Genomic DNA, 15812 nt, shown 5'->3' with positions numbered 1-15812 from the left:
AATGAGGAAAAAAAAAAAGAAAAACGAGCAGTAAGATATATTCAAATCATAGATAAAAGAAAAATTTAAGAGCAAAATGCAGAAAAAATTTGGCCTTACCACTGTTCTTTAAACATTCTTGGACAAGTAAGAGAACATCTGGCTGAGACATCTAGGAAATAAATGAATGAATATGTCAAACCATAAGTACTATTTTTTATTTTTATTTTTCTGTCTTCTGTCTTTTCAGGGCTGCACCCATGGCACATGGAGGCTCCCAGGCTAGTGGTTCAATCAGAGCAGTAGCTGCCAGCCTATACCACAGCCACAGCCACATGGGATCCTAGGCACATGTGCAATCTACACCACAGCTCACAGCAACACTGGATGCTTAATCCCACTGAGAGAGGCCAGGGATCAAACCTGTGTCCTTACGGTTGCTGGTTGGGTTTGCTAACCACTGAGCCATGATGGGAACTCCAAATCTTAAGTATTTTTGCTTCACTGAGATAATACAATCACTTGAAGTTACCTAAATGCCAATCATTGCACTGTGTGCACATGTGAGTCAGAAAACAAAAAGAGGAGTGGGGGCAAAAAAAGACCTATGACCCAGCTAACTCCTATTCACTAATTTCTGAAGTGATCAGCTGCTCGCAAATCTCAAAGCTGCGACTTGAAGTTGTGAGACTGTTAACAATATTACCTCTTACTCCATAATACTTACTTCAACAGACTGCTCACTGGGTCTCCACTTTAGTCTTGCCTTTTTCCAATCCTTGCCCCACACAGGAACCAAAACCACTTAAAATCATAAATTAGATCTAGTTGTGCCTCTCCTTAAAACTCTCAATCTGGCTTCTTAACACCCTTAGGTCATAATGAAATTTTTGTTTGTTTGTTTTGTTTTGGTTGCACCTACATCACATGGAAGTTCCTGGGATAGGAACTGAATCTGAGCTGCAGCTGTGACCTATGCCATAGCTGTGGCAACCTGGATCCTTAACCCACTGCACTATAGCGGAAACTCCCCAAAATGAAATTCTTTACCATGGGCCCTAGCCTACCTCTCCATCCAATTTAATCTTAGGCTCTTCTTTCTCTAGTCTCTTCACCACAGACCATACTGTGTTCCCTTTAGCCCCATGAATAAACCAAGCTAACTGTTTGCAAATGATGTGCCCTTGGGCTAAAACACTTGTACTCCTTTCATTCTCCCAACTCCTTTTTATATTTTATTTTGTTTTTAAAAAAATTTTATTATGATTCATTTACAATGTTCTGTCAATTTCTGCTGTAAAGTGACCCAGTCTCACACACACACACACACACACACACACACACACGTATTCTTTTTCTCACGTGATCTTCCATCGTAAGTGATTAGATATGTAGCTTCCTGTGCTATATGGCAGGATTTCATGGCCCATACACTCCAAATGCAAGAGTTTTCACCTACTAATTCCAGACTCCCAATCCATCCCACTCCCTCCCTCTGGCAAACACGAGTCTGTCCTACATGTCCATGATCTTTTCTGTTTTGTACATAGATCATTTGTGCCATATTTTAGACTTTAAATATAAGTGACATTATATGGTGTTTGTTGTTTGTCTTTCTCTTTTTGGCTTACTTCACTCAGTATAAGAGTCTCTAGTTCCATTCCTGTTGCTGCAAATGGCATTATTTTGTCCTTTTTTATGGCTGAGTAGTATTCCATTATCTATCTATCTATCTATCTATCTATCTATCTATCTATCTATCTATCTATCTCACATCTTCCTAATCCAATCATCTGTCGATGGGCATTTAGGCTGTTTCCATGTCTTGGCTATTGTGAATAGTGCTGCAATGAACATATGGGTGCATGTATTCTCTTCAATGAAATTTTTGTCTGGCTATATGACTGGAAGTGGGATTGCTGGGTCATATGGTAGTTCTATATTTAGTTTTCTGAGGTATGTCCATACTGTTTTCCATAGTGATTGTACCAACTTACATTCCCACCAATGGTGTAGGAGGGTTCCCTTTTTTCCACATCCTTTACATCTTTTAGAGCTCAGCTGAAATGTTATCCCTTTAAAGGGGCCTTTGGGACTAATACATCTACACTCTTAAAACTGAGCAGAACCCTGGGGAGGCCTTTTTGTTCCCCACTTCTTATTTGTAGGGAGTAAGCTTCAGCCTCCATGACCTTCCTTCCCTGAGGGCAGGTTCAAACAGGTGCTAACCAGGGAAGGGAGGAATAGTCAAGAAACAATAATGCAGCCACTGGCAGGCTCCCAGTTCCACCTCAAGGGATACACTTAAGAGTATCTTTGAGCTCTTTTACAGAACTGAGACCCCCAAAAGATAGGAAGATGTTAACTACTTGATGAAGTATTCTTCATTCCAGAGAGAAGGTCACAGTCTGATAACCTCAAGTTGAGATCCACAGGACCTCAACAGGAGACCCACCTGAGGCCACATGAAAGAAATACAATCCCCGCACACCCTGATCCTCTTGTTGATATACAACTTCTCACCAAGGCCCTCGGCCCCCAACGAGATATACAGTTTTTGAAGGCAGGAGCCAACTGTGTCCCCCTTTGCCTGGTAAAGCAATAAAGCTATTCTTTTTTCCTCCCAAAACTGTGTCTCTGAGATTCAACTGCATTGGTGCAGAGGGAGTTTTGGTGACACTATTTTTTTTTTTGCCTCAAAACTCTGTTTCCCTGGATAGCTCTCGTTACGATTAATTATATATACATAATTACTTATTTTCTTCACTAGGTATGAATTCCACGAGGAAGGAATTGTATCTGTTTTGTCCTCTAGAACCCAGTAGAGTTCTTGGCATATAACGCGAACTCACTGAACATTTGTTAAATGAATAAATGACATGAAATCAAAATAACTGCTACACTGGTAAATTATTAATCAGAATTTAAGGTTAAAATGATAGTTAAAAATCTACTGGTCAGCTGACCACGGATGGTCAGGAACAAGAGGTTTGTGAAACAAGAGTGACTAGGGGTGATGCCTAGGAATCTTTATTTTTAAGTAGCAACCCAAGTGAATGGGCATAAACCATTTGCAAACTGGACAGTGAGAGCTACCAGTAGGTAAATGGATAATCTACTAAAGTGCCTTCTGGTTTTAAAATTCAGACTCATCAAGATTAAATAATGTTTTAGAAAAAAATATTAAACTTAAGCTGTTTTCAAATATCTAGAATATATTCATATATAGCTCACATTAAAAAAAAAAAGAATTTCCACATAACTCTGTGAAAATAACATTTCATTTTGGACTTACAATGGCTGGAAATTGAATGTCAATGTTTACATCCGAAGTTTTGAAACCCAATCTGCTACAGGATGATCCATATAATCTCAGAGAACAATCTAAAAAAAAAAAATTAAATAAATAAAAGCGATAAAGTAGAATTTCTCAAAAGTTACAAGACACTGCTATTTTAGAAATGGAACAATCAATTAAAACTACACAAAAGCAAAACAGGAGTCAAGTCCAGCAAAAGCCAAGGACAGTAATGAGTGAATCTTTGCTCTTGCCTTCATTTTACTTTATTTAAAAGGGAACATAGCAATTAATAGCCACTCTTTTCGTATTAGTTGTAAAACAAGTTTAAAAATTATTTCACATTTTTTGCAGAAAAAACTATTTGATTTTTAAAATGTGGACATCGAAAAGGGATGCCCAATTTTGCTTTATATTTATAAACCTGACAGTATACTAAAGAGTTAATGCAAACATTTCATCTTTTAGAAAACACATAAAGGTATCATGTACTATAAAGTCATGTATCAGTAAAACAATACTCATAAAAATCACCATAAAGTTATTTTTCAATACCAATACTCATTATATTAGGAACAAAAAGCTTAATTTAACTTAATATAACCCCTGTAGGAAAACTTTCGAAAATAATTAGAATATCACCGATACAACTGAAAATGTTAGGCAGCCAGTGACTCATTCTTCAGAGGAAGACATGTATGTATGTGCACTGCCTGTATTTTCTTCATGACATTTCCCCCACTGCCTTCCTATTGTTGTGCCAAAATATTATCCCTTCTCATCAGGGGACTTCATAGGTTTTTTTCCCAGGTTTGTTAAGTCAAGTGATTTCTTTGGGATTTAACAGTTTTCCATGATAAAATACATTCAGTTTTACAATGGAAAAAATCAAAATTACAAAGGACTTTTCAGTACCTTCTCTACAAGATAAAGGATGAGATACTATAGGAGGCAAGGAGCAGGCTCCTACCCTTCATTTTTATGAATATATATTAATATGAATGATGTCAGGAGAGCAGATAGCTCTATGGGTGGTACGGTGATGGATTCAAGTTGTGATTCCAACCCTGGCTGTGGCCAGAATCGCTTGTGTAGCTTTCCAAAAAAAAAAAAAAAAAAACAAAAAACCGTTTTCCCTGGCTCCACAGATATAACTTGGAAAATCAATTCAACAGTACACAAAATGTACTACAAATTAGTTTTCAAAGCTCATTTTAGATGATGTAATTCTTTTTTTTTTCTTGGCTGCATCTGTGGCATAGAGAAGTTCCTGGGCCAGGGATCGAACCTGTGCCACAGCTGTTGCCTGTGCCACAGCTGCAGCAATGCTGGATCCTTAACCCACTGTGCCATAAGGGAACTTCCAAGACAGTATAATTCTTTTAATTGTGATAAAACAGAACCTTTCTTGGACACAGATAACCTGAAAATGACTCCAGGATACTTCTCTTTATTTTAACTCAAAATATTGTATCCACTTAAATAGGTAGAAAGATGCGGTGATCAATGTGTAACATACAAAAATACTGAATCACTATGTTGTATACCTGAAACTAGTATACTGTAAGTCAATAATACTTCAATTAAAAAAAAACTCACAGATGGAAAATAAATAAATAGAAAAGTAGACAATTATAAGAGTCCCATGGTGCTCTTAATAGTATGGGGCATTTAATGTAAAGTAAATGGACACGATGAAACTCACGATGAAGACAGGTTAATGACAATGCAGTTTGGTAAAAGTCTTTGTTACCTTGGGGTAGGCCAGGAAGAACAAAATCACACAAAAAATTGAGAGCTTCAGGACATGGCAAATCAATTTCTATTAGGCAAAAATTACTACTGGTAGGAAAAATGAACAGGGTACTTTTAGGTAGCTAAAAAGAAAAACAAATCTAGAAAATACCTGGTAACTTGTGTTGGAACACATTTTCCATGATACGTTTAATTTCTAGTCTCTGTTCCAAGTTCTCATTGTGTAAGCCAAACTCCTGTACCACTTTGTCAATGGCAATACCAATTGCATTTATCTGGGAGGGTGTAGGCGGGGGTAACGTGGTGAGCAACTCTTCCTCCTGCTTCTCCTTTTAAGATCAATGTTGAGATTAAAAATGACTCACACCGTTTTTACCTTCTACCATTCACTGAGACAACACCCTGTACAATATTCTGGAATATTTTTCTCAGCCCTCCTTCTCACTTTAGCTATGTTAGTCTTCATCTTGTCAAATACACACTTCCTTATGCACAGAAAGTGATAATACAGGGAAGGCAGGAATAAGGAAAAAGTGTAAGCAAAGAACATTAGAAACAGCAATGGCAAATTATTTGCTTTATTATTACTGGCATAAGGACATATATCTAGGTCCTAGCAATGGCGTCATTTATCCTGATACTGTCCTTAAGGAAATTCACACGACTGCCCAGCAAAACATATTGACTGATATAAAGTAGTTTGGCAAAAATAAATTCAATAACATAAGTAGCAAAATTATTAATATCATAATCTTAAGGAGAGGAAAGTCATAAAGACGATGAGTAATAACTGACAAATGAATATATTTGTTTGGGTTACATTAAACTTACCTTAATGTTTTTCTTGTGCCTCTTCTCTTTGATATGCTTATGAGCAAATGCAATGGATTCAATTAAAACATCACAAAGTTTGCAGGTGTACTTTGCTGTAGGGTAGTTTCTTGGTCGCTACAATTTGAAGAGATTTACAGATATATATATATATGTATTACAGACACACACACACATATATACATATAGAGAGAAACAGATGTACAAAGACAATATACAGGTAAACAAAAACTGGCCAGAAGATTCATTTCTAAAATTGTTACTACCGTCACTCTTGATCACTATGCTAATAATCATTAAAAAAAACAAACAAACCCAAAACCTCCTTTTTTTAATGTTACCTTTTCTCTGGCCATGCCTGCAACATGCAGATCCCTGGGCCAGGGATTGAACCCATGGCACAGTAGCAACCCAAGCCACTACAGTGACAATGCTGGATCCTTAACCCACTGTGCCACAAGAGAATTCCTGATAATCATTTTTTTAAAGTAATTCTATTAAATCAAATTGTGTATCACTTTTACCTTGTAGTTCTTACACACCAAAGTAGGATATATAATTCATTCAGAGTACATATTCCCAATTACTGACATAGTTTAAACCAAAGCAAGGATTTTAACTAACAAATAAAGGCTGTTACCCTTTTCAGCCTGTCGATGCAGTCTCTTTTCAATCGCTCCTCAGCCTGTTGTAAGCCCAGCAGTTCCTTTGTTGAAAGCACAGACTCGTCGATCACAGGGCCTTCCAAGTCTCCATCCTGTTCATTTTCCTCATTTCTAGTCCTCCGTGGCTTCCTAGGTCTGGACCTCTGCTTCTTGTTTTCTTAAGTTAGGGGGAAAATATTATTGGCAATACTGAATCATACCACTGAGTTTAAAGCAGAACTTACCTAGTTCTTAATGAGATCATGTAGTAGCTGACTGACATCTGAATACAGAGCAAAAGGAAAGGTATGGCTCTCCCATGGATAAAATGCTTGAATACTATGAAGCACCTCCCATCTGGATATATCAATCCATAGTAATCATCTTTTTGGATAACTTAATCAAATTTGATTTTATCATCTCTCCTGGTATACCACTGAACATACTTAAGCAACAGTAAAAATTATCCTTTGAAGGCAAGTACACTGTAATTCTAATATAATTGATACATCATATTATATAATGCAAACCTCTCTAATACTTTCTAGTATTCCTCAAGTATATATCTTTTATATATATATAAAACTTTCCACATTTGCTTTCATTTTTTATATGTGAACAATCTCCACAAAGGAAAGATGGACAAATACATCTCCAGAAAACTCAGAAAACAACTACACACACTTTATCTGTAGTGAAAATCCATCTTTAATTGCAAATTGAGCATTCACATAATTGTGTCTCCCCACCACATTAATATCAAGAAGTCCACGTCAAAATTTCATTTACCGAGGACAACTATTATCCATTCAGTTTTTACTTTCATTTTAGTTTCTTTGAATGGCCTGCATACTGAGCACATTTCAAAGGAAAAAAACAATTCAGTTAACTTTTCTACTAGTACAGACTAACTCATCTGCTGTTAGTTCTACAATCCTTATAACTAAAATAAGTGACTCTGTTCCTTTTTAAAAACACAGCTTTTCAACTTCAGTAAAACCAAAGATGCTTGTGAGACTAATCCACCACAAACTGTTTTCAATAACTGGTAAGTTCTATCAAGTTCTGAAAATGAAGCTACTGGTACCACATGAGAGTAAAATGAAATTCATTTCTTCAATTAAAACTGTAATAAGTGGGAGTTCCTGTCATGGCACAGCAGAAACGAATCTGACTAGGAACCATGAGGTTGCAGGTTCAATCCCTGTCCTAGCTCAGCGAGTTAAGGATCCAGCATTGCTGTGAGCTGTGGTGTGGGTCGTAGACTCAGCTTGGATCTCAAGTTGATGTGGCTGTGGTGTAGGCCGGCAGCCATAGCTCCGATTAAAGCCCTAGCCTGGGAACCTCCATATGCCGTGGGTGCAGCCCTGAAAAAAAAAAAAGACAAACAAACAAAAAAAAAGCAAAAAAAAAAACCTGTAATAAGTGGATTGTATAGTTTTTAAATGGCTTACCAAAAATCATTCTCTGAAAATATAAACCTACGGAAATGTTCCACATGTGGCAATTGCCATGTCAGGTCTTCAGAGGAAACCATTACTTGTATAGCAGGTATGATAATCAGTTGATTGAAAAAAAAAATTATCAGGAAAGGGAGATATAGAACCCTTCATTTTATTTTACTTATTATTTTTTGGTGATATCTGTAGAATGTGCAAATTTCCAGGCTAGGGATGGAACCTGCACCACAGCAGTGACAACGTCACATACTTAACCTACTGAGCCAAAAGGGCCACAAGGGAATTTTAAAAAGCTATCGCCAACATCTCTAAAGGAAAAGCAGCAAGCACTGTGTTCAATTTAACCTAAGATGAATATAATGAAATTCCGCCAACAACTTCTATACTACAACAAAGCCGCGACTTAAAAAAATTAAAGGGAGTTCCCGTTGTGGCTCAGTGGTTAACGAACCCAACTAGCATCCATGAGGATGAAGATTCAATCCCTGGCCTCGCTCAGTGGGTTAAGGGTTCAGCATTGCCATGAGCTATGGTGTAGGTGGCAGATGCACCTCAGATCCTGCGTTGCTGTTGCTATGGCATAGACCAGTGGCTACAGCTCTGATTTGACCTCTAGCCTGGGAAACTCCATATGTGTGGGTGCGGCCTTTAAAAAAAAAAAAAAAAAGCAATCACAATGGATGAAACAAATAAAACACTAAAAAGTAAATAGTTCTTTGAAGAGAAAATCTGTCTATCCTCCTATCAATTTAATTTATCCTCCAATTAAATTATCATGATCTTTTAAGGTCAATATTCTTCATCTGCATAAACTTTTGAGATAAGCATTTCTTTTAACTTAAGAGGTATGTGCATTCTCACTTAATTCGCTTATTACAAACTAAATGCACTGGATGTCAGTATTCAGGGCAGAAATTCCTTAGGCAAAAATCATTAAAGATTTACACTGATGTGCAAATCTGTTAGAAAAGTCCATTATTAGTCCACAAAACAAAATCAGAAACCAAATTACTTCTTTAACCCTTTCTCTTTTTTGATCACAAAGGCTTCACAATATAACTATACTTGCTATCAATTTCAAGAGCAACTTTAATTTTCCTCCAAAGAGCACAGTTAATTCCTTATTGTTTTTGTTTGGAGAAATGGATGGCTGCAGAAATTCTGACTGATGATGACAACACCTGGGGCTATTTTATCATGTGACAAATGCAATGTAAGCACTTTGTGTGTACTGCCTCAGTTTAATCCCTGCAGTGATCCTGCCATGGATGCTAAGATTTATCTCCAATGTACAGATGGGAAAAACGTCTGCTCGAGAAGGTACATAACTTGTCCAGGGACACATGACTAAGTCACACAAAGGGAGTGGAAATAAAGATTAGAGCATAGATGGGATTCTGAAATTCACCTTTCTAATCTAACAATATAGGAAAAATCCCTTCTTGTAGGAAATCCATTCACATCTAAAACAGACCAAAACTGACAAAGCAATATAAGCTTTTGAACTGAGTTTCATAGGCCCGCGTAGTTAAAAACAGTCAAATAAAGTCTCACTGGATGGAAGCTAGAAAGGCAGGGCTATGTATTGCTAAAAAATTCCCATAATTACTAGAGAAAGACTACCTGCCTTATCCCAGGGTTTTTGTAGTAATATGAATTTTCCATATACACTATTCTAAGTTTCTCATATTTTATTTGCATATAGTTTTTTATTCCATTCACAAAAGACAATGTGTATCTGGTTTTGTTTTTTTTTTTTTTTTTTGCCTTTTAGGGCCGTATCGCTCCCCACCCCCAGCATATGGAAGTTACCAGGCTTGGGGTTGAATCAGAGCCGCAGTTGCTGGCCTTTGCCACAGCTACAAGCAACGTGGCATCTGAGCTGTGTCTGCGACCTACACCACAGCTTGTGGCAACGTCAGATCCTTAACCTACTGAGCGGGGCCAGGGATTGAACTGGCATCCTCATGGTTACTAGTCGGATCATTTCTGCTGGCAACTCCGACAATGCGTATCTCAGTGGACGTTTTCCAGCTAAGATCATTAATGGCACTGTCCCAAATACACAGGCTGGCAATCGAGGATATGTGAGGAATGAAATAGGGGGTAGTGATGTAGAATTGAAAAATACAGAGTTAGTATTAAAAAACAAAGCAACTCTAAGATAATTTCCGTTACATCCATCTTCTCACATCATTTAATAAGACCCTACCTTATTATTGTTATTATTGTCTTTTTTTTTTTTTTTTTTTGCTATTTCTTGGGCCGCTCCCACGGCATATGGAGGTTCCCAGGCTAGGGGTCTAATCGGAGCTGTAGCTGCTGGCCTACACCAGAGCCACAGCAACGTGGGATCCGAGCCGCGTCTGCAACCTACACCACAGCTCATGGCAACGCCGGATCCTTAACCCACTGAGCAAGGGCAGGGACCGAACCCGCAACCTCATGGTTCCTAGTCAGATTCGTTAACCACTGAGCCACGACGGAAACTCTTTTTTTTTTCGTCTTTTTTTATTATTGTCTTTTTGCCTTTTCTAGGGCCGCTCCTGCGGCACATGGAGGTTCTCAGGCTAGAGGTCTAATTGGAGTTGTAGCTGCCGGCCTATGCTAGAGCCACAGCAATGTGGGATCTGAGCCTTGTCTGTGACCTACACCACAGCTCATGGCAACAGTGGATCCTTAACCCACTAAGCAAGGCCAGGGATTGAACCCGCAACTTCATGGTTCCTAGTTGGATTCGTTAACCACTGAGCCACGATAGGAACTCCAAGACCCTTCCTTATTAAGATATAACTTTGGGAGTTCTCGCTGTGGCACAATGGGTTAAGAATCTGAATGCAGTGGCTTGGGTCACTGAGGAGGTATGGGTTCAATCCCTGGCCCAGCACAGTGGGTTGAAGGATCTGGTTTTGCCGCAGCTGTTGGTCATAAATGCAGCTCAGATTCAATCCCTGGCCCAGGAACTTTCTCATATGCTGCAGGTGCAGTCATTGGGGGGAAAAAAAAGAGAAATATAACTTTTGACTTAAGCAAAATTTCAGTCTCTTTTAATGAGATCCTTTTTAGGATCCTCTGAGGATAGTGCAAAGTTTATACTTTAAACTGAATCTCTCTACAGTAAGCAATGTTATGTCAGAGCTTAATATTTCCTTCACGAAGATTTTCAAGGGAACAGACCTTCAGTTGGAAACTGAAAGCACACATCTGTAATTTCACACAGTGAAAACCCGAGTTTGGGATGGAACTTAAATAATAAGCCGGTAAAAATTCAGGTCAAAATCACTTAAAAGCAACTCTCTTAGTTGCTTTTATGGCTAGACAGCAGTACAGAATAAGAGGTTTTTGGTCTGTAGAGAGTCTCTTTCAATATCCGTCTGGTTGCAAACTTCTGACCTATAAATCTTTCCTTTTATGAGCTGCTCAAGATGAACTTTTTCTTTTTTGAAAGACCAACAACTGGTAACTAAATTAAAATGTGTATGTCTCACGTGGACACAGTGATATAGAACTACTTAAATATACACAAACTTTTGAAATCGAAAGTCCAGAAATTATGAATACGTGTTCAGTTTTGCTCTGTCAGGTTCCAGGTCCAGGGAGGCAGAGTTCATGGCCAGAGCAGCATAGTACATGATTTCAGTTCCACTTCCTCATCTACCACTCTGCATAAACAAGCCTCGATAAAGTTAACCTCTCTAGAGCCATAGCTGCCTGCTTTGTAAAACTGACTCTACCTTTGATTCGTCACGACACAGGACTGCAGACAATTCCTGCCAGTTCTTTCTAGCTTAAAAAACCTACAAAATTGAGGTACTGGCCCTCTTTCCATTTGAGTTCTTTACGTCTACTGCTGTTACACAATACAAGGCATTTTCTCTTGATTTTTGTTATCTTAAAAAATATAAAAGAGCATGCTTTCTCCCCACTTTATAGTATCTTAAGACACACTAAAGATTAAAAAGAAGTCTTCTCCTCATGAAGCATCCTAAATGTCCAGATGAAAAATTGAAATGCCTTACACATATATAAACTGGTCATTGGGAGGTTTTATGAAGGAAAAGGGCTCTGGAGACCTAGAAAGTGCCAATACTGTCTTTAAATTTAAAAAAATGTAAAAAGAAAAAGTGCTGGCTAGTTTGCAACTCACTCTATATAGTGCCTTTAAAAAAAAGGCTTATAGCCAAAAAATATAAATGCTTTTTCCAAGCATAATTTGCATTTTCAGACTAAACATTAATAACTTTATTTTTCCTTCAAATTTATGACTTTATTTCATTTTAGCAAATACTGTCCATTAAATAAAAATTATTTTTTTGTTTATGGGAACTATTGCTACATGGACAGAATCTATTCACCTGTTAGAAAAACTTTAATTGGAGTTCCTCTGTGGCTCACCAGGTTAAGATCTGGTGTTATTAACTGCAGTGGTTCTGGTTGCTGCTGTGCTGTGGGTTTAAACCCTGGCCCAGGAGCTTCCAAATGCTACAAGTGTTGCCAAAAAACAGGGGGGGGGGGGAGTATAATAACTCTGGAGCAATTCTTATCAAGTACAAAGTAAGCTTAGAAGTGCGTTTTGGTTTTACTGAAACAAAAAGGCAAAGCTTGGAGTTCCTGCTGTCATACAGTAGGTTAAGGATCTGGCATTGTTGCACCTGTGGTGTAGGTTGTAGCTGCAGCTTGGATTCAATTCCTGGCCTGGGAACATCCATATGCTGTGGGCATGGCCATAAAAAATAAATAAAAGACAAAGCTTTTTTCTGAATTTCTGATGTTCTAAACTTAATGTTTTTCAACCTGTTTGCCATGTCAACTTTTGAGAAAAAAAATCTTGCACTATCCTCCCTTGGAGACTGATGCTCCTCACAAAAGCAGATGAATGCAGTCTAAAATAAGATTTTTAAAAAAGCTTTATATTCTGTCATTTATTTCATGGACACATACATTATTCAAGTACAAAATATTATAATTGTATTATAACATAATTTAGAAAATACATACACACCACCTAGAAATTATAATATATCCCCAGGGTGGTATGATCACCCTCTTCTGTGAAAAGCACCAATGGGATTTTTTTTTTTTTTTGCTTGTTAGGGCAGCGCCCACAGGACATGGAGGTTCCCAGGCTAGAGGTCCAATCAGAGCCACAGCTGCCGGCCTACGCCACAGCCACAGCAACTCGGGATCCAAGCCATGTCTGTGACCTACTCCACAGCTCACAGCAGTGCCGGATCCTTAACCCACTGACTGACGCCAGGGATCAAAAACCGAAACCTCATGGTTCCTAGCTGGATTCATTTCTGCTGCGCCACAACAGGAACTCCGGAAATATGTTTTTACTAAAGCAAAATGAGCCTGTGGTAAACTTTGAAAGGAACCAATACATGCAATGTGTTGAAGCTACCCAAAAAACATGGTCCTTAATCATATTAAATAAGCAGAAACTATGAAAAACTGGAACTGCATTGCTGAAAATAGTAAAACTCATCTGAATGAGAAAGAAAATTGACTTCAGTCACAATCCTGCTGACTTCAGGGTTGTAACCTGACAGGGTGGAAACATTACCAGGGCTTCCTGCTTCCATTTCTGACATGGTCTCCAGGCTTGTCAGGTCTTTATGAAACAATCGTCTTACAGTTCTGCAGCCTCTTCCATCTTGCCACCTATATACATCTTCACTTTCTTGAAAAGAGTCTTTTCTTGGTCGGTTTAAAACAGGAATTCTAGGTCCAGGTTTGAATTCTCTCCAACTGTCTGCATTACCAAGTTCATCAGATAGCCATCTCTTACTCTGATCTTTGTGGTTATCAGTTATCCAAACAGATTGACTGTAAATTGGGTTCTTAAATGCATATGGATTGCTGGAAACAGCATATGGTCCTTTTCTGGGGGTATTCCCATAGTTCCCTGGTGTTAATTTTTTTTTGGGAGGGCCTTTTTCCATTTTACTGCTATGGCCTTTAGCATAATCATCCATTATTAAATAATCTTGTTGGGGGTGACCCCTTCTGAAATCTTCATCATCAGTAGTCCCTCGCTCTTTAGCACGCTTCACAAAATAAGGTTTGGCAGCATCTCCCATGGTCTTTGACTTCAATTTTCTTACTCTGCACCTATAAGAAGGCATCAAACTATTATAGGATATCATGCCAAGTACACAAAATACCACAGTTATTGCAAGATGCTCAAAAGCCTGTAAGAAAACTCTTCTTTTCCTAATTTCTGTCACATTCCAATAGTCAGTGCATTATGCTAGAAGTCAGGAGGCTTAATACCATAATATTCTTCATGAAATTAGTATCGTTCTTTAACATAAAGATTAAATCTATGAGTCTGTCTTAAAAATTGGAGAATAAAAACACTGTCACTCATGACAAGCTGGTTGACTTTTTACCCATATAACTAAGGCTCTTCTCACAAAACAAAACAAAAAACAAACTTCACCCTAAGCCTATACTTTAGAGAACTCCCCAAACGGTCCTTTAAAAACAAGCTGACAATTATTTTTAAGTGTTATACAAAGTAACCGAAACTTTGTGGACGTAGTACATCTTATCTCCACTTTTCCATCCCTTCTCGGTATCCCGGGGCCTCCGCTCTGCTCACCACTGTTCAGAAGGGCCGACTTCTATAGCTTGGGCTTCGGAGGGGCTGGGCTCCCGACCAAGGCTCCGCTCTGGTCAGAGGGGCTGGCTTTCCGACCGATGGAGAAGTCCAGCTAACCTGCCCAGTCCTCATCCTCAACTCCAAACAAGTTTGGTTTTGTCACGAACAGAAATTCTCCCTCTTCGATCCCCATGTGACAGCCCCACCTCCGATCTGCCTCAGTTTCCACTCTTCGGGTCGGAGGCGGAGAAATAGGAGGCGTCTCCGCACTCCTGGCCACGAAGCCACCGCGGGGACCAGGAAGCAGGAAGTGACCTGCCTCCTCGATAGGGTTCCGGGGTCCCCCTGGCAAAACAGGGGGCCGGGAGCGAGTGCCTCCACCGAGATTCCTGCTTCTCTAGTCCCCGTAGGGTCTGACACAAAGTGAAGATGCGGACTCCAGCCCGAGAGCTCAGTCCTCACCGGCCCGGGGGATCCCGGGTCCTCACAACTAGGGCGAGGAGGACGGCAGAGGATGAAGGCAACGTATCCCCCCTCCCGGGCCCGCCCTCTACTCTGGAGACCCGAGAACCCACCGGAGACCCACCCCAGACGCGAAACTGAGAAAGACACAGGCGAAAAGGCGCCCGAGAGCACTCACCACCTCCGCCGCGGTCCCCCGCCTCTTCCTGTCCCGACCAGGCTCCCTCTCCGTGTTTTCCTTCAGCCCCACTTCCGGCGCTCAGCGCTGTCTCATTGTGCGCGATTGGGAGCCGGCCTTGCCTCCGCCCGAGCGCTCAGCCGCGCACGCCGGAAACGCCCGCCGCCCCGCCCCTCTTGCTTCCGCCGCCGCCACCGCCTCCTGCGCGCAGGCGCTTTCCGAGTGGAACGTCGGGTCGCGTTCTGACAGCTAGTACTCCACTCTTGTTGGCTGCGTGCGTTCGTCGCCTGGCCCGTTTGCTGTTCTCGCAAAAGCGCCGGGCAGAGGAGAGAAAGAAGCCTCTCGTTCTCCGAGAGAGACGCGGAGGCCGCAGTCAGGGCCTGGATCTACTCTGAGGCTCGGCTTCTCCTCTGGATGCTCCTTGTTGCTTCCAGGGAAAGTTTAGTCTGGATCTGAGGCCTCGTGGCGCTCTTCCTGGTTTTTCAATTTTGGTAATTCGAGGGAATGAATGTCTCAGTGAGGTCTTAATTGCCGACCCTCTAGAAACGCCAGCGTTTAAGCTTCCACTGTACACCCAGATCTCAGTGTGTTCAAGGGA

The 15812-nt window shown here is 40.0% G+C and overlaps 1 protein-coding gene across 7 annotated transcripts in view; it reads right to left on the bottom strand.

The window, feature by feature from the left end:
* The window catches only part of TUT7 (terminal uridylyl transferase 7), a 64988-nt gene extending 49637 nt beyond the window's left edge, over nucleotides 1-15351 (bottom strand). For 5 of the 7 annotated variants that reach the window (XM_047755287.1, XM_047755292.1, XM_047755291.1 and 2 more), the window contains exons 1-7: nucleotides 15215-15351; nucleotides 13534-14081; nucleotides 6504-6685; nucleotides 5864-5980; nucleotides 5184-5361; nucleotides 3275-3363; nucleotides 100-151 (exon numbers count right to left, since the gene is read on the bottom strand). In XM_047755287.1, the coding sequence (XP_047611243.1) occupies nucleotides 100-151; nucleotides 3275-3363; nucleotides 5184-5361; nucleotides 5864-5980; nucleotides 6504-6685; nucleotides 13534-14050 (1135 nt within the window). In that variant the 5' untranslated portion in view covers nucleotides 14051-14081; nucleotides 15215-15351. Of the gene's footprint in view, nucleotides 1-99; nucleotides 152-3274; nucleotides 3364-5183; nucleotides 5362-5863; nucleotides 5981-6503; nucleotides 6686-13533; nucleotides 14082-14574; nucleotides 14879-15214 lie in introns of those variants that run through there. The other 2 variants (XM_047755288.1, XM_047755293.1) reach the window with 2 other exon arrangements.
* Nucleotides 15352-15812: the final 461 nt, after the last annotated feature.

Source organism: Phacochoerus africanus, chromosome 12 (assembly GCF_016906955.1).
Source record: "Phacochoerus africanus isolate WHEZ1 chromosome 12, ROS_Pafr_v1, whole genome shotgun sequence".
Lineage (NCBI taxonomy): Eukaryota > Metazoa > Chordata > Mammalia > Artiodactyla > Suidae > Phacochoerus > Phacochoerus africanus.
This window is presented reverse-complemented; position numbering and strand designations above follow the sequence as displayed.